The sequence below is a fragment of the Embiotoca jacksoni genome, unplaced genomic scaffold (genome assembly GCF_022577435.1).
Source record: "Embiotoca jacksoni isolate LCO1_2020_lvr unplaced genomic scaffold, fEmbJac1.0.p SCAF_13, whole genome shotgun sequence".
Lineage (NCBI taxonomy): Eukaryota > Metazoa > Chordata > Actinopteri > Embiotocidae > Embiotoca > Embiotoca jacksoni.
The window spans coordinates 17072316-17094615 of NW_027185263.1; the positions used below are offsets into that span (position 1 = coordinate 17072316).

A 22300-nucleotide genomic window follows, 5' to 3' on the forward strand; every position below is an offset into this window, starting at 1 on the left:
TCTGTCCCTCATCTTATACCGGCCGCCGCGCCCCTCATCATCATCGTAGACCCATCAGCTCTTGCTTATCCCCATCACGAGAAGTGATGCAGCAGCCGCTCCCGCAGCTGTCTTCTCAGAGATTGTTGTGTCATCTCCCCGCTGCTGTCATTTAAACGCTGTGTCACATTGATAAAGCATTCTGTGTGTTTTTAAACATTCATCATGATACGGAAACGGGAAAAGAGCTTTTCTGAGAGATGAAGCTGAACAGTGTGACCGTTTAGATCAGAGAGGCTGTCCAGCTTGAAATGATGAAAAGAAATGCAGATCTTGACTTCTTTCTCTCTGTGTCTCCTTTGTTGTTTTAGAAAGGGCAGCACAGGAGACGGACCCAGAGAAGGGGAGCTGGAGGACCTGCATGAAGACGAGCCCTCCTCTTGAGTCATAATGACACTCCTGTGAATAGAGCTTGGTCTTGAACGCTGCTCCCTTTACATCCCTTTGCTTGAACCGCACCTTCATCCACACGTTTCCCAAAAAATCTGCGACACAACACAAACGTCAAAAGCATTTGGACGGTCAGACTTGCTGTTCTTTTTGGTTCCTGTTAGCTTCTTTCTTACCGCAGTTTCTCCCTCTCTACTTCTAGCTTCTGGGCACAAAGTTTGATCTCCGAAGTTGCTTTTCTTAACTGCTCAACCACTTACTGTTGTGACTGGCATCAGTGAGCCGATAACAGGAACTCTGGATCATTAACAGTTTACATTATTGTTCCGGGAAAAGATGAGAACATGTTTGACTGCCGGCCTTTAAACTAACATGGAAAAAGAAGATTTTTTTTTTCATGCATGGTGAATAATTAGGCCTCATTATCAGACTGTCATAATCACACGGAGATAAGAAAACCCTTTTCAAGACTAATCATAGACTTCAGCATGTAAATGACACTGTCGCCTCCTCAGTGAACTACAGGGCTCTTGTTTTCTGATCAGTCATTTTAAATTTGTACATAGATGTCTTGAGGTGTCTGTTTTATCGTCTCTACCCTTTTTCTCGTATCTGTGCAGTCGGCAACTTTTATTTTGAAGCAGGGTGATGAAGGTCAGTCCTCTTCGCAGAGCCTGGCAGAGGGAAAGCAGTCAGTTGTCTGAAAGGACCGTAGCTTTGCTCTGCTTGACCACATTTCATAGTGCGCTTCCTGGCCATGTGATGTGTAATTGTTTTTGTGTTAGGGTTCATTTCACGCTTCCTCTCCGACTCCGTTATGTGTTGTTTGTCGGATGATTTCTGTTCTCTGATGCTGTCGCTTTCTTTTCATATCATTCTATACTGATGTGATAGAATGGCGAGTGTGAAAAGACTTTTAAAAAATACTGTAATTGCCGATACTTTAAATAATTCCACTTCCAATTTAGAAGCATATTATTATATGACACTCTTGGAGGCAGAGCTGAAGTAAATACTGATGGGTGCTCTTGCAGAAGAAATTTAATCAACTTGCGCAAAGTTAATCAAGCTGAAGGGACTGAACACAAACTATTCGGGGGGAAACTTGTGTATGTTTACTGATGTGCACAGAGTCATAAAAGTGCACTCACCAGTCCTGGTACTGGTTTCTGCCTCTGCTGCAGCTTTGGCACAGAGTTGTTTATTTAACTTGTTTGAATTCTTTCCTCCTCTTTTGGCAGCCTGACGCGTCGCCTCTGTGAAAGAAAGACTCAGAGGGCTCTGATCGCTTTAAAAGGAGCATGTCAATGTCATGATTAGGTCCGGGCTGCCAACAACAACACCACTTCCCCATCCACTTCAGCACCCTCCCCAGTGTGGCTGATTAGAAGCAGCGAGCGCTGCAGCCTTTTGCCTTTCCTCAATTAGTCCTGCCCTCAGTATCCTCCAGTGAAGGATGCTAACTGAAGCGCAGAGGGCAGACGGGGACTGGTAGACTCTGAACGATGCAGCATGTCACATGGCCTTGTTGAGCTGCTGTGTTTAGGGGATTATCTCCACAAGGGCACCCTAATCATGAATGCTGTTGACATTAGAGAGTCGACTGTATTACCATGTGGGTACTGAAGAATGTAAAGCTTTGTGTCTGTTGTTTTCAGCTTCATGTTCAATGAAATAATCTGGATGAGAGCATTTATAATGCTTTTTTGAACCAAAAAGTGACATGATGTGTTATATTTGCTGTATTTATTTCCTAAAAAGCTCTTCATTTTGATGTTATATAAATATATATATATATATTTTTTTTTTTTATGCCATTTGTCTGAACTTTTGTCCATGTCAGAGGTGCAATATTGCTGTCATCTTTACCACTGTGTTATTGGCCCGTCCCCCTGCTGTCTGAGCTCCAGGGCCACTTATCCTTCAATGTGTAATTCAGTTGTTGAAGCTAAAACACGGCTTACATTTAAATAATTGCACTTTTCAACTCACAGGTACGTGTTCATATTATTGTGATTACTAGCTGCCATGAAACAATGTACAGTTTCCGATGAAAAGAAAAACTGTGTGGCTCACCTGTAAAAGACCATATGTACTGTGCTTTTTGAAGCATTACTCTTTGCTATCGATCTGCATGCCACAGCAGCGCTACTTGTTTTTTTTTTTAGAATTTTCACAAACAACTTTTCATGTTTGAGAAAAGGATGTAACAGCTACAGTCCCAAGACTGGTTTTGAATCGTTGTTTTTGTTGTGCATCTCCACACCAGATCAGATTTGGGAATGTTTTTTTACCGGGGGCAAGCGACTTCTAGATTTTACTGCTGAAACGCTGTAAAACCCCACGCATGGCTCAGAGTACAGGAGCAGCGCAGTGATGGATGATCACTAACTGTCCTCGAAGAGGAAACATTTAACTCTCCCACTATAGTCCACTTTTAATGTTAACTTTGTTTCCTGTCCCGCTTTTCCATCTCTGTTACTTACAAGCATATATTGGCTGCAACCCAGTATCAGGCCAGAGCACGTCATACACCCACCAGTCCATGATACCGTGACAGTGAAACGTTTTGTGTCACCAAGGTGTGAAAACTAAACTGCCTCAGGTTTAGGCACCAAAACAACTAAGTTAAGTTTAGGAACAGGGTGAAAATATGGAATTTTACCTCACAGAAGTTACCTAATATACATCACTTAATGTACGTTAAGTAAGTTAAGTAAGTCATTTAAATACATTATGTTGTGTATGGACCATACTTTACTTAAAAGAAATCCACATGGATTTTTGTTGTCTCAGACTAGGTGGTTGAATGTTTTTTTTTTACATCCAATCCATACCGACATCCTACTTACACAGACTTTCTCATATATGCATGTTCACTCGTAGGCGAAGCAAAACATGACACTGACATGGTATCCTCTCGTGGACTGACGGGTGTATTACACATGTTGTGATACCAGGCTGTACTATGTATCCAGAGTTTTTAAACGCTGAACTGTTTTTTGGTTCACATTGCATTACTCTGTGGCCATTTATAAAGCCCTTTACAGTAACATTATTGAACTGAGATGTACAAGAAAAAGCAAAACTTTTTTTTTTTTTTTTTTACACCTTAATTAAACATGTGTCAATCAACCCATATAGGCCACACCCATTCCGCCTCCAGAGATCTCCCTCATTTTTTGCCAATTTTCACAACTCCCCACCACTGATCGCATCATGTTTGTGTGGTTCTACAGCACAATACATTTTGAAATGGCCAAAAATGTGTGGGCACGCATATGAATCTTGAAATACCGCACAATTGATCCTTGTTAACAGCCTTCAGGTTTCAGGTTGGTGATTTTCCATCACTGCTTGCTGCAGATCTGCAGATCCCAAATGCACAATAATGACTCAAAAGTACTGGATCCTGCGGCTTAGTCAGATGTCTGCTTTCTCCCACAACGCTCCCTTGCTTTGTGTCGATACTGCATTGAAAAACAGAATGACGAAAAATCAATGGGTGTAGTTGCCACAGGAAGTGAGTGGCAGGACCAATTTTATTGTGATTTCAGGTCATAAATATATCCAAAGGAGGAGTGGAGGAGGAGTGTGGGAGTGTGAGTGTCTACATAATGTGATGTCAGGGACTCTTGTATCACTGCTGTGTATCTTATGTGACTGTCCTGATGTGTGTGTCGAAGGTGCCTGCTGTCTCTGTGTTCCTGGGTGTCTGTCTCGTGTTGTCTTGTGCATTTCTCTGAATGTACTCACTCATCTGTGTCAAGTCCCTAAATCCAAAGCATGTCACATCCCTATTGAATGCAGTTGTTACAATGTAAATATGTACCAATATATATAAATAAGCTATTTTTTGCATGCTTTTTGTACACGTAAACATAATCAAAGACAATAAAAATAAAGAGAAGAAAATCGGAATCCTTTTGATATTTTTGGTCTGTTCCTCTTTGATAACAGCAAAAAGCAGAAATGTTACTGTACATCTTTTATTGTGTTCAACTGTTGATCACAAGGTGCACACAAAGGATGAATCGCTCGGACAGTGGCACATCCATTCACACTTTGGCTTTCTTTCTTGCTTCCACGGTCAGTGAAAGAGGTCATGGATGATTTGTGTACACACAAGCAGCACTGAAGTGCCTGGAATTAATCTTTCACCTGTACAGACACGCAGACAATTAAAGAGGTGGAGGTTACACCCAACATATGAACAAAAGCAAACCGAGCTACACCCAAAAAAGTACACACACGGCTGAGCTAGGCTATCTGTGGCTCTACATACAACAGCAAGAGTCACAGTTACTCAGGATGGCTTTAAGAGTGGGAGGATGTTGTTGGCAAGGGATGCTGCTGAAGATTGGAGAGAAATACATGACATGTGGCGCAATGTTGTTTCACTGTGTGCTTTCCAGTCTCAGGAGTCCATTTAAAGAGTGTTTTCTTGCATGGTTTTTGGCAGACTTCCAGTGCGGTAAACCTTCAAAAGTAGCACGGCCATTGGCTTGTGCTCCCAGGTCACTTCTACACAGGGACAGCAGATAAATAAGACATGAGCCTTCACAAAAGTCAAAGCACAAAACAACTTAGTATCACAGCAAAGCGTAAAATAGACACGCCGGTCCACTATAGCAAAACGTGAGATAGCCAAGCTTTGGGCTGTCTAGGCGTGACAGTTACACGTTTTGAAATTGTGAAAATTACAGATAAATGTCATTGGATGTGGGATCAAGTGACCAAGGTCACGCAACAGAAGTTTTGAGACAGAGTACCAAGGACATTTTTTGGCGGCCTGGTGGTATTAGTCACAGACTGCCATGCAGCATGTTAGCAAGTTAGAATCCAGGAGGTCACAAAGTTTTATCTTGAATAGTTATGTGTTTCCAAAGCCCAACCATGTGCTTATTTAGTCACCTCAACCATTTGTTCTTGCTAAAAGTACAATTTTCCCGTAAATCACATGGCTCTAAACATTTCATTTCATTTTCATCCACTACGGGAAAACGTGTAACTTTAACGCCTAGATAGCACAAAGCGTTCCTATCTCACATTTTGCTGTAGTGGACGAGCGTGTCTATTTCATGCTTCACCTTGATACCGTGTTGACAAATACATGTTAAAGGCTTACTTTAGATACCTCAGTTTCTGTGCTGCCTGCCTCTGAGTCGGGATCCTGTAGGACAGAAGTCAAAGCCACAGAACAGGAGCCATTTAGACCTCTATGGTGTCGTGCAAAACGACACTGGTCAGCATGCTATGATAGAACACATTAAAAATAAAGAGCATCTGCTGAACTGTCCACACTTTGTCGTGCACTCACGTTGGACTTGTCAGTGCCTGGGACTCGTACCGCATTTGCATCAAGGGTGTAATAGATGCTGGTGTCTAAACCGAGAGACTCACTGTCCTGCTGTAAATACAAAACGTTCTGCCTGTTTCACTTGAACAGGGAAGCTGTCTGGGTGGGACAGACGCAGATTTCATCTTCTATCAAATAACTGGCTGATGTTATGGAAATAAACACAGCATTAATCTGAAAGTTACTGAAGGTTACTGCTGGGATTTCTAGCTGCGATGAATGTCGCATTCAACTGAAATACATCCAAAAGATGCAGAGAAACAACACCTCTAAATAGTTTGTCGATGTCTTGGCTGTTATCTGCTGCCATCTTGTGTTCAAATTGAACAAACTGAATTTACATGAGATTATTTTTTGGGGGGTTATAGACAGAGTAGATCTTACCTGTGTTTGTGTCTCTGTGTACTTGAATTTCATGTTCTTGTAAAATTCCCTTTTTGGTAGCAAATAGAGCAGTACCAAGTCACACACTACAGTTGCCTGAAAAGAAGCGTTACATTCATTTGTATGTGAAAAAAAATCATAAATAATGAGTAATTAATTATTGTGAGTATAATTCAGGCTACAACATACCACTCCAAAAATTCCCACTCCAGAGCCTATTGCTGTCAAAGTCGGGATGATATCAAATTTCCGTGCCTGTAAAGGACAGAGTTTAGTGATACAAAACAAACTTTGATTATATCTCAAGTGAGAAATGCATATACGTTGTAAAATAAAATAGTAACATGATTTACCAGTGACTGCACGATGATATCAATCCTGATGCCAAACACTTTGAGAAGGGTTCTTTTCTGCACTTTCTCATCCATATAATGCTTTGCAAACCTGCAAACAAACACCAGAGTTATCACAATATATTACATGAAATGTATTTGTCTATTCATTCACTCCTACGTACTAAACTACTGAGACACCAGTTTTAACTGTCATAATGCAAACAGTAAATACATGAAAGGTTTCACTCCCTCTGCTAATATCACCATATTAGAGACCAAAATTGTTCTGATTCATTGTTACTAATGAAAAACTACGACAAGCTACCCATGCAATTACACTACAATCAACACCCATGAAGCCAATTAGCACTATCTAAATTAATAGCTGTGCCAGAGAACAGACTGGAACATATTCAAAAACAAATCTCAGAGCTCTTTTACTGAAAGCAAGTAAACATCATAAACTTCAGCCAGTCTGCTCTCTGCAGACTCAACAGACCAAAAGGAGAGCAATATCAGGAGGAAACAGCCACCCATCCATTATCTATACCCGCTTTATCCTGAGCAGGGTCACAGGGGGGGCTGGAGCCTATCCCAGCTCACTTTGGGTGAAGGCAGGGTTACACCCTGGACAGGTCGCCAGTCCGTCACAGGGCCAACACAAAGAGACAAATGGAAACAAAGACCATGTAAGGGCAATTTGTAGAATCACCAATTAACCTGAGGTGCATGTTTTTGGATGGTGGGAGGAAGTACCCGGAGAGAACCCACGCAGGCACAGGGAGAACATGCAAGCTCTGCACAGAAAGGCCCAGGCCCGGATTTGAAACCGGAACTGTTTTGCTGTGAGGTGACAATGCTAACCACTGCTCCACTGTGCCGCCCCAGCTCAGTCCAGTTCATGGAAAATAAAGTGAGCAGTAATATTGATTCTGCATTTGGTGACAATATGTTAGCATGAATTTAGAAATTTCAATGACCAGTGTTTGGTTGGTTTTTAACAAGAAAAATAATAGACAATGGATTCTATTTAAATCGGGGCGCAGCGTAAAAGGAAGGTCTAAATTCTGTGTGCAGGGAGCGTATGTAGGTGTGGCCAACTTTTTGGGGAATTTGGTAAACACAAAAGCAAGTGCATCTGGCACAGTGGTGACGTAGAAGGAAAAGATCATTTACTAGAAGTTGTGTCACAGCCGACTTCAATCACCGCCGATCAAATCAGATCTTAATCGTTAACAACCGACGTACTGACCCTGTCAGAGGATGTAGCAGCTTTGACATATTCAGCTGTGCGCGTTGAGGGTTTTATGGGTGTCAAGGTCAGCATACCAGGTGATTTATTTGAAATGTTGAAAATGGAAAAAACTTTATATTTCATCATTAATGAAATGTCAAAGTGAATAAAGAACACTTTATATACACTGAAATCAGGTGTTGGACTGATGCTGAGGAGTGAGCAGAAGTAAATTAGGGACACACTAAGCTCCTGATGCAATTCATTTATTAATAACACTGCTGAAGAACAATGTGCTCCAATCACACTGATCTTGTTAGTAAAAGAATTGAATCGGAAGCTTTGAGTGTGCTTTGAATTTACTTGCCAATAATTATTTAAATGGGCTTAATCTTTTGTGCATAAATGACCAGTGTTACATGGTTGACTACATTAACAAACCAGATGAATAGGTGAAAGGGCTTTTGAATTCCTTACTCCTTTATGTGTGATTTTCAATGAATTTGTAGTTAACCTTTTGTATATCATGGCTGAGATTCTCTACTGTGTCATGATGCACACTAACTGCCTAATTTACATCCAATCCAAGAACTAGAGTCATCTTAATTTTTTATATGATTAAGTGAATCAGAAGGTTGCATTAAAAAAAAAAATCTTGTTTTAATTATTAACGTAAGTGGGATTAAATATGTAGGACATCCACCACCTGTCTGGGATTTTGGATGGGCCTGTTTATGAGTGTTCTTGCTCACTAAAGCTGCAAAAATAGTCCTGCATCAGCTGTGCTGCACTTAGACCTGGTTTGAGCTGGCGGAAACACAACCATGAATTCACCTAAAAAAATTACACCAAAATTGCACTGCATGAGGGCATCTTTACCGACACAGCCCCGGTTGTATCGTTCTGCCCATCTGGCCGCAGCCGGGTTCATGTTGAGCCACAAAGATAGCAACTCGATGCACATGCAGAAAAAAGACTCTTGTACTGCACCAAAAATGCAAATACTCCAAGACCAGCTTTAAGCTTGTACAAAAGTAGAGCCCAATAACATTTTGGGAAATATATTTTTCTGGGAAAAAATTTAAAAGTCAGAGAAGTTGCAGCTTAGCTTTACATAAAAATAAGTCTTGAGTGTGAAACAGCTTGCTTAGCTCAGTCCAAAGATAACATAATCCAATTTAACACAACTAAACTCACTAGTGTCCATGCTATAATGTTTCATTGATTAAAAACAAAGTGTTAAAAGCAAGTTTGTGGTTCTATGGGGTGTTAACAGAGCCAGGCTACAGTAGCTCTTTCCCCATCTTTATGTTAAGCTAAGATAACCTGCTGTAACGTCCAGCTTCTTCTAGCTAACTCAATAATTAGCAACATTTTTCAAATGTCAAACTCCTGCTTTAAGCACCATAGCTGGGACCAAGAATATGGAGGTGGGCATGTGTTACTACAGTGTTACACCTGAATTCATGTTATTTCAGTGCACACCTGAAGTTGTAGCCCACTGACGCTCTGGCCTTGTCTGTCTCCGTGGGGTTTCCATAGAGGCCGTGAAAGTTGTACTTGGGTTTACAGTGTTTTACATCCGAGTCGAAGTTACATGTCCAGTCAACCACAATACCAATGGCCCCTCCCTGTCAGGACACAAGCACACAATACTCAAGTCCCCAGCACAAAAAGAGAAACAGAACATCAAAAGACAACACATGTGCAGCTGTGGTTAAACAAAACGTAAATCCGCTCATTCAGAAGCGAATCATGTCCACTCCTGTTGGCCTGAAGCAGGGATTATGCAGCAAACTCACCACTCGGGCTATTGTTTCAAAGTTGAAGCCAGACTCCTTCACGATGTCTCCCAGTCTGAATATGGGACACAGTGGAGCGTTCTTTGGATCATGAAGACATTTGCTGATGTAATGAGCGTCTACACCTTCCACCAGGTTACTCCTGAGAACACAGTTAGACATTATAAAATATAGTCCAGGAAAACATGGTAACCTCAAATTACATGTATTTGTTTAATCAGTGCTCTATATTGTGTCTGCACAACTGATTTTGATTTACTGACTTTTCTACTTAAAATAGTGATCTGAAATTGACTTATTTGCACAGTTAAAGGCCATTTTAACTTTACCTTTTGAACCACTGAGGGGTACTCCAATGATTTAAGTGTCACGCGTTATTAAAAAGGTGGGGCACATTAGAGACTGATTTTACAAATAAGGCCGAAAGGGTTGCAGCAGGAACCAAGATATCCTGACTTATAATATGGTTCAAACTCTAAAAATCCTGGGTCCTACAATTCCCACAATGGATCTCAGTAAAATCCTTCATAAGGTTGTCCCTGCCTGGTAAATGCCCTCATTTTTAAAACTAAATGTCCCCACAGATAACCTAAAAACATATTTTTCAGTCCTGATTAACTCTAGAGGACCCATGATGACGTTCCCGAATAAAATAAGTCGAGTGCCCCTTTAAAAATTGTGTTTTAATACATTTTTAGTGGTGCATGTGAACATATTTTATGTTGTATATTTGTATTGATTTATCTAGATTTATTGACATTAGTAGCCTCTGCTAGGCTAAATTTAGTTTGACACGTGTGAGCTCCATCACCTTGTGACTTGAAATAAGGGGAAAGTTACAGAGTTTTTGATGAACAGTGTGTAGTTCTCTGCAGACATCAACAGAGGAGGACTGGAACGGAGGAGAGAAGAGAATCAAATGTTGCTATATGTGTCCTTTACAGACACACAGTCATTACAGATTCAATCATCACAACACAGCATCTGCTAGCAGTGTGAATAATTCAGGGAGTCCACATACTCTGGTATTTCGTGATCATCCTCAACTGGACACCAAGCCAACACCTCACAGGTCTTTGTCTTATTATCACAGACTCCAGTCATTTGTCCTTGACATGGAAACATACAAGAGTTCATCACTGGAGACAAAACTTTAAACTGGGGCAAGTATTTGGCAAAAGTACAACATCGAGAAGCAGTGAGAAAAAAAGACAGAGAAAGGATGTAGGCTTTAACATAAAAGCAATTTAAGCATTTTCTGCCTCCTCTTCGCATCTTATCTTGAATTAACATCAACATCAGGAAGCAAGATATAAAAGTGGAGCAAAGCAAACGCTGAAAACACTGTTTCCTTTATCTCACCCTCATCCTAACGTATCATTTCTCTGCATGTGATTAGCTGTGCTGCTACCAGTCTCTCTCATCGTGCGCTGGATGAGTTTACAGACAGTCCTCCAGCAGGCGTTTGGTCACTCAGCTTCGGTTTCTGACCTTCCTCTGGAGCCCAGCAGTCTGTTTAACCACAGGGGCGCCTCCACATGTTTACTTGTCTGCAAGCGTAGGGACAGCATGCCGCCTCTAAAGGCACACTGGCACCTCAAGGTGAATTTGACCGGTCTGAAACAGACAGATCTAAAGCTTTAGCTAACATCGGTTTTATTGAAGTCGATGTGGGACACAGAGGACTTCAAAGGCTCCGGATGTAACCGTGGGACAGATGGAGGACAATACATTTATGTAACTGCTCTTTGAACTCGCCAGCGATAGTCTATATGGTTGGATCTATTAAAAAAGCTCACGTGTGATGGCTATTTGTTTTTGGTGCCTCTGTGTGGTTATATGGTGTACGTCCACTGACATGCATGACAATTATTGAGACGTCTGTGCCAGCTTATATATACATGCTTGTGTCAGTTTGCTTAAGGCAGGGTTACTTCAGTGATCAACAAGCCATGATACACCAAATATTTGGTTGCTAAGACTTAGGTTGCTATTTAATCTTTTTTTTTGTATATCGGTGTTGGACAAGAGTAATCTAGAGCGACATCTACTGTAAATGTTTACCTTTGCAGTGGTGGGTGTCTCAGCCTCCTTTAACTAGTTCTCAAGAGCCACGGCCCATTTTGTAAATACACTGCTTCATAACCCTATTTCCCTCATGGTCGAGTACAAGCACTGGCTTGAGTAGGTTTAATATAGGCTGTCATCTGGCGAAACAAAACAAGGAAATAAGAAGTCAAGGACTGTTCTGAGTTTGGCCACAGACGGAAACTCAGTGAGGACTGCTGAGGTCACACACTGTCGGGCCGTCAGGATTTACCATGTCCCGTACGTTTGAAACTCCCTCCTTCACAGTCGGCGTTTGAGCTGCAGTTGTGCTGGCCTTTGAGCTGTTATGAACAAGAGACTGGGGTCAGAGTGTGTACACAACTGTGGTATGTGGCTGTACAGAAACTAGTAGATATTAAACAGGAAAACAACATGACAATATGACAGTAAAGTTTTGCATTCATCGGTACATACGGCAGCCGACACAAACTGCTGTTTATGTCATCTTGAGACCATTACGTTTAAAAATACTTTTTTTTTTCTGCACTACAACGGCTACACGATTACCCAATTATAGAAACAGTCTTGGAATGAGACGCAGTTTCCGTTTTGTTTTACTATTTATGGCAGTGTGTAAGTGAAAGGGAGAAAGAGAAAACAGAGAGAGAGAGAGAACGTTTCACATACCTCTGGACACGTTCCCATCTTCTGGCCTTCAGTTATAATGTAGTTAGTCATCACTACAAAAGATGAGTCTCCCTGAAGTTTTGGATTAGAAGAAGGAATGTGTTACAATTTCTTTATTCTCATGAATTTGTGCCATAAAATCACATAACAAATGTTATGTAACATGCTCAACTTAACTGTAGGCAGCCTGTCAAACATTAGTCAGTCGTAGCCCGCTGGTGAGCCGGCTGATGTCACAACCACCTTCAAATGGAAACTTTTACATCCCAAAAAGTCATGTTGTTTCATCCTTGGCCAGTTTTCATCTGACATTTTTCTGAAAGTGCTTTTGGCTTTCTTTGACAGTTGGGGAAGAAAATGTATGCAGTGTTTGTATGATTGAGCTGGAGCCACGGATACTGTTAGCTCAGCTTAGAATGAAGACTGGAAACTTGAAGAAACAGCTATCATGGGTCAGCTCAAAAGTAGCCATATAAAATAAACCTGCCCATTTTGTATCTTCACCATTCGTCCAAATTTGACTGTGGGACCGTGTGTGTGGTCTGTTGATTGGCCTCGAACAGCTTCATTGTTGACATTGGCTTTAAGATAGCTAACAACAGACACAGTGACCATGTCTGTGGTGTGACTGTCCTCCCATAAAAAAAAATGTGGCTGTTTGTCAAGCAGGTTATTACGACCTGTGGTCCATTACATAACAGTAGCAAAGGAGCAAGAAAGGTGCCGTAGTTACAGCCACAGAGACCATGTAGGGACGAGGTCAAGGTAAATCTGTGGGTTGACAAAACACTGGATTTTAACATGGGAGACTGCTCTTCATTTCCTTTTTCCAAAAAGTTAAGGTTACTTCATGACCCTTCGATAATGTTTGTTAATGTAACCATGACGGTAAAGGTCTTCTGTTTTAATCCAAATCCTGATCTTTTCTTAAAACCGACCAAGTTGTTTTTGCCTAAACCGAACCTGTGCCATGATGTTGGTCGGCTGCATCGTACCCAGAGGATCGGGACAAACATCCAAACAATGAATTTCATCATTTCAAAATAATTGTTTCCTTTTGTTTCCATGGGAGTTTTCTTGATGGCGTGGTATTGTATACGAGGATGATACACTGGAAACGATGCTGGATCCCGTACTACAATATTCATTGCGATATTAAGTGTGGCCAGTTTGACGTTTGAAGTGGTGACTACTGAAACAATGACCGCCTGAAGAATAACCACAAAAAGAGGTTCAGAATAAAGCTGGAAGTTAATACCTTTTTGATCAAAGTATGTGATAAAGAAAAGTGACCTTTTCATGTCATCGGTTGGGTTTATCAGAGTAAACCGTGTGCTAACCGTACTCTGAAGTAAAAGAACAGCCCACACCCACACATCAAAGCAAACAAGACAACCATCATTGTGTCTTCTTTATTTCTTTCCCACAGATAAGAGGACTCATTTTAGGTAAACACAGAAATGTGTTTGAGCACCGTCCCATTTGGAAGTCTGTTTGCTCGGCTCTTGCACGCAGGGATTTGGGAATGTACGCAGACACCTTCATGTTGACAAACCCAGATTATCACCGGTGTCGTCACTGGATTGGCTCTGGCGTTAAATCAAGCCAACACGGATGTTTTCAAACGTATGATGTTTTAAACATTGTCGTGATCTGAGTGGTGACCAGTTTTCCTCAGGGAGCCGAGAGTTTTTGAAGTTTTTGAAGTTTTGTCAGGCAAGTCAGTTACTGTTACTGTTACTGTCAGTTAGCCTGATGTTCAGTCACCCTGACAGTTTGATTCATGGACTCTGGATGTTGACTTCATGATTTATGACTCCGACCCAGATTTACTATAATCCTAACAGTGATCACTGACTTGTGTCCAGGGCAAAACAGATTCTTGACCAACTAGGAGTCATGTGACGAGCTCATATTAAATGCTCCTGCATGTGTGAAAGGCTTTCAGCCAAGCAGTCACCGACCTGAGGAGGGAAGACGTAGTCGGCCACATCCCAGACTCTCTCGCTTCCGCTCACGTTGGTGTAGCCCACGCCTTTCATTTTGGAGAAGACAGAGCTGACTGCCGTGTCTGTGGACTGGTAACCCTTCTCGTAGATGAACACCCACCTGTCCGAGACAAAGAGAGCATCCTGTCAGTCCTGTCAGCACCTCAGACTCCCCCTCCACCCCGTCCCGACCGTCCACCTCCACGGGCAAGGGCATGCATATGGCTGATGTTGACATGACATTCTCCACAGCCAGTAGCATATCTAAGGGAAATGTGTGCGAGTGATTGTGGCTGTACAATGTCATGGTGCTCCTGCTTATCCTGCCACCACCGCTAGGACAGATCTGACATGTTGAACCTCAAGAGTACAGACATTTACTGGCTTCAGAGCGTGTGAGAAGGAATCATGACGGTGTCACAGCAGCTCAAGTAGAAAGCAAATCAAACGCTTTATCACAATTGTGATCAGTGGAATTACAATGCTGATCGTTGGCTGTGAACCAGCTGATGGCACTGATTGTATTTCTGAATAATCTGAATGTCATTCAAATGTCAGCTCGCATGTCTGTCAGCAAGGATTTTGATCACGAGAATCAGCTGTAACTATGTTCATTTACTGAAGTATCTAAGTCATGTATATTGTAATTCCATTTGATTCTAGTTTACTGTTTCTCCACTGCAACTGTTTGACAGCTATATCGTTACTAGGTTTCAGTATAGGATTATACATTAAAAAAAAGACAAACATTTCTTTTTTTTCTGTCAATTAACATTGTCTGAAAATCTACTAAACCATCTTGCTGTTGTAATTATGTTTAATTTAAACTGAAATATGATTTCCTTTTTTTGGAGTCTGATTTAGATTTAGATTGACATTACCTGCCTTTATCAAATCATGTGTTAATTGTAAAACAACAACAACAAAAAAGTAAATCATAAAACCCAATGCATTGCTAAAGATGAAGTTGGTGGTTCCCAGCCTCTTTGGCTTGTTCCCAGCTGGGGCCCCTTGTCATGTTTCAGATGTCTATGACTTGTTATCAATCCCAGACACATTTCTTCTCCAAACTTCTCACATGGACTCATTTAAATAACTAATTGAGGTTTGAAGAGGAAAAAAGCAAATATTAGCGAACTGAAACACCAACAAAATCAAATAAAAAGTGAAAACAATGTATGTAAGTGTGTTTTCTGATTCTGTCCCAGCACATACCTCAGTTTAAACATGTGACCCATTGGAATGGCTCGACCCTTAGGTTGGGAACCACTGAATTAAACTAACTAACATTAAGTACTTAAACTAGTTTCCCCCTAATCAGCTACAACTACTTAATGATACACATTGATGTATCAGTATTATCATTCAATAATGTCATGCCAATTTCATGTACTTTTACTTTTGATACTGTAAATATACATCAATCAGCCACAACATTAAAACCACTGGCAGGTGAAACGTGAGCAAAAAATCCTCCTGATTCATTTAAATGGGGAGGGTCAAAATATTAGGAACAGCTCTCAGTATAACTCTACTGTTTAAGAGCAGCACATATTACAGCCGCCAAAATGAGCATTTAAAAAAAATCAACTCATCTTTCAGTCAGACCGATTAACAACTGAATATTATAATACTCATGAAGGGAGGATTTATTGCTGGGCTGTTATATTATACTTGATGCTTCACCTGTCAGTGTTTTCATGTTATGGCTGTGATATGTTAGTTGTGTACTTTGTAAAGCATCTGAGTACTTCTTCCACCCCTTGTGATAATATAAAGAGTTACAGAAGAGATCAACCGCAGAACGGGTTGCAGGCGTTTTAACTTTATAGACCAAATGTTAAATAATCCAGATTTGTCCTGCAGTTATGTCAAATTGACAAAGTCAGGCCTAAATCATTCGGCAAAAATGAGTTTCAGAATAGGGGTGTAGCACCTTTGTGTGTGTGTGTGTGTGTGTGTGTGTGTGTGTGTGTGTGTGTGTGTGTGTGTGTGTAGCCAGGAAGTATTATGGGCAACAGCTGGTGTGCACTGAGAAGATACTGTATGTACACACATGCTCTCTTTCCTCTTGAACATGCACAGCTATTTTATAAGGTGTGAAAAGAAATTACCCCCTGGCAGGACACCTACAGGACAGTGTGTGTTGCAGCGCGCGTTCATTTGTCTGTGGACAATGAAAGCACCTCACAGCAACAGATGAACAGAGACATCTCTCAAATTGCAGAGTAAAATAATATGCACAATGCCGCAATTTCTATCAGCGAGGCAAATCAAATTATGTAAGTTGGAGCTAGCATTGAAGGGGAAGTGGAGAAAAAAAATAGAGCACATTAATGGAATAAAGAAACTGATGAGCGTGGAAATAATGGAAGGATCTTCCAAAACAGCAGTCTAAGTGAGATCTGTATCTGCTGCGACAAAAGGGGAACAGGGAAGCAGGGAGGAGGCTCCTTGATGTGTGGAGGGCTTTTCTTCCCACCATGTACTGTGGCCCTGAGATTAGTCTTCATTTTGTGGCAAAGACAATAAGACTGAAAAAAAAAAAAAAAAAAAAAACTTACATGAAAAAGCTAGACAAACAATAGATTGTCATTTCCATCAACTTAAAAGTGACAAAAAAAAGGAGGTAATTAAAAAAATAGTAATTACGGGTCACTAAAGCTGCTGTTCTCTGTTCTCATTAAATTCATGTGCTTTTGGACTTTAAAAAGAGATTTGCCTGCAACTGATTGATAAACTTTCAATGAAAACCATTCATGTTGATGTATTTCTGAGAGATGTATTCAAAGCACTGAGCTGTGGATGCCCATATGTGCCTAATTTTTTTAAACATAAGAATAAATTACGTAAATCTAACCTTAAACCAGTGCCCCCCAAAAACAACTCATTTCTAATTTTTGCTGATTGACATTTCATGCTGTGGGGCCGATCTAAGGTTAAATTGGACATGAAAATGAACATTCCTGACAAGACAACCAGTGGTTCACCGGTTCACTGAGCGACAGTCTGACTTCTGCCTCCAACCTGTTGGCCAGCTGCCTGAATCTTGAGGAAAGGAATCTGGACAGCTTTGTAATCACATCTCCTCTCATGCACATCAGCAAACAAAATGAATGTGGCCTGATGGCTGCAAAAGGCAGGTGACAGATTAGGAAAGAGGGAGAGGAGAGAGATCTGTCAGGCACAAATCTTTTTCACATATTTTTTTAACAATGCACAGTGCAAACTAAAACCACACTTCATCTTTTTAAGATTTCAAATTTAAAGAAGAGATCATCATAACCTTTTTCTGATCGTTGAGATTATTGACATTAAAACTTCCCTCAATGGGTCATCTCAAATTGGTTGAAAAGTATCTCGCTTTTTCCTTTAAAAAAAAAAAAAAAAAAGAAATTCACCATTAGCAATTGAAGCTGTTCTGTAATCTGTTATTTCTCTGTTCCATGTTTGGTCACCATCAACAACACCAGCAGAAAATAACGCGTCTGTGCGCCGTTTGGCGGTGAATTGGGCAGCGGTTGATCGTGATCTGTACCAACATGTGCCTCAGCGTGTTCATCACATGCAGCTCCTCAGGTTCTGCTGCTCAGAGGTGCGGGAGGGGCATCACACTCATACTAATGCCTAAACAAACAGCCCATGAGTAATTTCAAAAGTTACAGAAACAAAAACCAGGACGCTCTGAAGGGAAGTGGTTAAAAAACAAAACAAGCTCTCTGACTTCAGAAATTCTCGGTGCTTGATCCATCATGTCAACGCAATCGTGTAAAGGTTGCGACAGGTTCGGTTGGCTTTACGCAAGTTAACAAGAATGCTGCTTTTTTTTGGTCTCAACAACGCAGGTTCCGCTATCTCATGCTCTTGCCCCTGATGCCATCAGTCCGTCAGTCTTTGCGCTGCCAACAGTTCGTTTACAGTGCCCTTTCATTTTCTGTGTCAACACTCCCATGACCTAGGTATTACAATACATAATACAGTGTCGGTGGCACTGCAGAAGTTAAAGACATCTTCCTTTAATTTTTGTATTTGATTGTTTGAAGCAGCCACTAAGAAGCTGTATGGTCTCTGTGAAAGGAAATTCCAAGCGAGCTGAGACATGCACGACAATTTAACAAGTCTGCAAGTCTACCTGTAGCCCTTACACTGAACAACAGCTACAAAAAGCATACGGGTGAGGGGTCTTACCCAATGATGTAAACCAGGACCCCCAGCTGGATGAGCCGGCACACCACTCCCACCCTTCTGTTCCTCACCAGCACCTGGCGCGGGGTCTCGTACTCGAAGAAGAAGTCGGAGAGGGCGTTGGTGATTTGGCTCTTCATCTTCTCTCCCCGGCTGACCCACAGAGAGAAGGGTCTCTCGCTTCTCTTAACCCCACGCGCATATATATAAAAAAAAAACCACCAAAGAATCCACTACTTCTTCCCCTTTGGTTCGCCTCACTGGGGGCCACGGGGTTCTGTGCCACCTCTCATAAGTAACGTCTGATGCGACTCATGAAAAGTCTTGAAGTGGAGGACTTCCTCCCTCCCACCCTGCTCTTTCAATTTCTCTCTCTCTCTCTCTCTCTCTCTCTCTCTCTCTCTCTCTCCCTCTCTCTCTCTCTCCCTCTCTTTCTCTCTCCCCGTCTCTCCCTCTCCCTCTCTCTCTCTCTCTCTCTCTCTCTCTCTCCCCTCCCTCTCTCTCTCTCTCTCTCTCTCTCTCTCTCTCTCTCCCTCTCTTTCTCTCTCCCCGTCTCTCCCTCTCTCTCTCTCTCTCTCCTCCTCTCCTCTCCTCTCTCTCTCTCTCCCTCTCTCTCCCTCTCTCTCTCCCTCTCTCTCTCTCTCTCTCTCTCATCCCCCTCTCTCTCTCTCTCCCTCTCTCTCTCTCTCCCTCTCTCTCCCTCTCTCTCTCTCTCCTCTCTCTCTCTCTCTCTCTCTCTCTCCTCTCCCTCTCTCTCTCTCTCTCTCTCTCTCTCTCTCTCTCTCTCTCTCTCTGTCTCTCCACAGGGTCACTCCCTCTTCACTGACCCCATTGATGCATCTGCCTCTACATCATCATTCACTAAATTGGAAAAAAAAAAACATCTGTTGCATTTCAGTCTCAACTTCAAGTGCAAAGCCCTCAACTTGTGCCACACAATCCCTGGACCTCCTGCTCCTCTCTTTGTGATCATTCCTTATCATTCCCACTGACACTCTCTTCCTGCATGCTGGGCACAGATAGGAAGCACATAAGCTCGGCACAAACACCCAGTGCATATTCAACAGTTCAGCTTGTTTGCCTCCTCTCATGTCACTATTTGCCAGGCGGTAAGCCTTCTTATGTTTTATCATTTTTGTGTGGGGGGAGGCAGAACAACAATCTCTCAACCCGCTCAACAACTCTCCCGTCTTATACCATGAGGTGCTTTGCATTTCTAATCTTCCCTTATGGAGGAAGTGAAGTGGCGAACATGCAATTATACCAAACGCGAATTGCTTTGTTACAGTATGAATAAGTTGAAATATTAAGAATATTACATAAAATGTTTCCCCATCAGAAAGAAAAAAAAATGTTTCTCCGATTTATGAGCAGTGCTTTCTAATCTTCAGATATTAGTAAATAGGACATCTTATCCTGAAAACATGTTAAAAATCTAAATCTAAATCTGGTTAAAGCCTATTCCAAAAGACATGAATATGAGTTGGAAATTGCCACAAAATGGCCATCGCCTAGAATCTGGTGGGATTGCAAGGATTTGGCAGGATTTTACGAGGATTGCAAAAAGGGTTGTATGAAAATCGAAATAATAACCTAAATGCTCTGGTAAAAAAACAAAGTAAAGGGCGCCAATTGGAACAAAGTGCTATTTTTTAAAGGGACACAGATAAATGACTGAGAAACAAGAGAGGCTGCATGTAGAATTATTCTATGTTCACTATATAGTGCTCTGTATTTACTGCCCGACAATTTGTTTGAATGTCCAAATTCTGATGTTGTAAATTGGTCCATTGCGCTCCAGAAAACACTGCAAAAATTTGTTTGCAAAAAGTAATGTACATTAGTCTGGTATCATCAGACCCAAATTCCTTTTTTGAATATATAGATCTGGCCACGCTACATTGGGGATTCTTTCCAGTCATTGAATCCTAGTTAATAGAGACCTCAAATTGACTATTGTAGCTATTGTAACTGCCCATATTTTAAGAAAATTCCCTCGAACCATTACTAAGACACTGCATTCAAAAAACTGGGATTGACCAATAGGACAGACGTAATGTCATATTGACCTTGAACTTTAACCTTTGACCACCAAATTCTAATCAGTTCATCTGTGGAACCAATTTAATATCTGTGGCAAGTTTGAAGAGATATCCTTTTGGTGTTCTTGAGATATTACATTCACGAGAAAAGGAACGGACCGACCAACAAGCCAAAAACATAATGCCTCCAGCTTCAGCGATTGTCGGCGCAGAGGCGTGCAAATTTGATCCTGATGATGGTACCAAATGAAAAACTGAGAGATCACCAATGTCAGTAGGATTAGAACTGAATGTCTTTACAAACTTTAGCTGAAATCCATCAAATACTGTAGTTGATGAGATGTTTCAGTTTGGACCAAAGTGGTGGACCGGCTGACAGACCAATATTTCCAGCCATTTATGACAGAGAAGACTGACAAGCTTTTTGTCTTTGAACCTTGAACACAAACATACGACTCAAAGCTTTACAGCTCTCAGTTTCAATTTGAGTGTCAGGTTGAAACCTTAGTTGATATTGACAGTGTATATTGACATTGGGTGGATTGGCAGTAATTACGTAAAATGGAGATTAGTTCACTCCAAGGTTGAAGCAGGGAAGCATTTTACGGTCAGGTCGTCCATGATGGTTCCTGATTCAGTCTTCTAATCTATGAAGAAGTGTGTGTTGCTGCAGCATCTGTTCAACTATAAGGAAGAAAGTAAAATAAAATAGTTACAAAGTGCAGGTCAGCCTCAGGGACAATATAATCAGTGGTGGCTGGATGCAAAAACAAACAAACCATTAAAAAGAATTGCTTACATAATCTCCTGTATTGCAGTATTCATCTACCTTGAACTGGTTTCGTAAATTCGACAAACGCAATCCTTTCAACAGAAAGTAAGTCTTCAAAAGCCACACGGTAGATTTTTGAGGACACTTTTTTTGCCCCAACGCTGTTGCTTAAAATTACAACCTTTTGACACACTGACCTCTGTGGTGTAATCCTAAATATTTAGGTTCTTGAGCACTACAGAACATCTGAACTGTTTTGTATCATGTTCTCACATTCCTTTTTAATTAATAGTAATTAGACATGTTAGACATCCTCCATAGCCCACATGCCAATAAAGGGATGTTGCAATGCTCTCATCTACTTCCTGCCTACAGACATGTCACGGCTCAGCATCGGCTGCTATAACAGGTGAGCTGGTGAAGATGGTGGGCAGTTCCTAGTGGGTGCAATTCAACAACAAACGGGGCTGGTGAGACAACCCTGACAGTTATTTCTGAGGAGTCTCTGAGTGTTTGGACCAGGCTGCTTTGGATGTCCTTCCAGTGTTTTCTCCTTCGCTGTGGCATGTTGGAGAGGCCGCATCTGGACTTGGTGCTGCCGACAAACTGGGCCAGCTAGTGAGGAAGGTCCGTACTGGGAATAGAGCTGGACAGTGTGGAGGCAGTGTCAGAGAGGAGGATGAGAGCGAAGCGTAAAAGCACGAAGCTATCGTGGACACTCCATCATCCTCTCTATGCCGAGTTGAGGCAGCTCACGGGCACGTCAGCTGTTGACTCATCCGGCCATGTGCCTCGAAGCGCTTGGGGGGCTCTTTCATACCTTTAACCATTAGAACGCCACGGCACCATACACTTCACCACTCACAGCCATACACCACCCAGTTTAACTGTCACCTGTCACCACTAAGATATCACACATACAGTATATAGTATACAGATACGGTATGAATCCAGACCAAGCTGTTTGGCTTTTATATGCAGTATACTCTCGAGCATTTTATCATGAATAATATGTGCACAGCAATCTATTTAAA

General features: G+C 41.5%; 2 protein-coding genes across 7 annotated transcripts in view; one reads left to right on the forward strand and one right to left on the reverse strand.

Moving 5' to 3' along the window:
• camkk1a (calcium/calmodulin-dependent protein kinase kinase 1, alpha a) overlaps positions 1-3353 on the forward strand; it is a 63784-nt gene extending 60431 nt beyond the window's left edge. For both annotated transcript variants that reach the window (XM_069146997.1, XM_069146996.1), the window contains one exon: positions 351-3353. In XM_069146997.1, coding sequence (XP_069003098.1) covers positions 351-423 — 73 coding nt within the window. In that variant the 3' untranslated portion in view covers positions 424-3353. The remainder of the gene's footprint in view (positions 1-350) is intronic.
• Positions 3354-3441: 88 nt separating this feature from the next.
• p2rx1 (purinergic receptor P2X, ligand-gated ion channel, 1) lies at positions 3442-18905 on the reverse strand. Of its 5 annotated transcripts, none has more exons than XM_069147002.1 (13): positions 18456-18896; positions 14244-14388; positions 12280-12351; positions 11864-11933; positions 10565-10652; positions 10355-10435; positions 9544-9685; positions 9227-9372; positions 6526-6616; positions 6362-6427; positions 6173-6268; positions 5567-5602; positions 3442-4953 (listed from the first exon to the last, which is right to left on the reverse strand). In XM_069147002.1, exons 1-13 carry the CDS (start codon positions 18590-18592, stop codon positions 4948-4950), a joined length of 1176 nt encoding a protein of 391 aa, XP_069003103.1. In that variant the 5' UTR covers positions 18593-18896; the 3' UTR covers positions 3442-4947. The 5 variants fall into 5 exon arrangements, with proteins under 5 accessions (XP_069003103.1, XP_069003102.1, XP_069003104.1 ...); XM_069147001.1 differs by having other exon boundaries at positions 5558-5602; XM_069147003.1 differs by lacking the exon at positions 5567-5602 and having other exon boundaries at positions 18456-18899.
• Positions 18906-22300: the final 3395 nt, after the last annotated feature.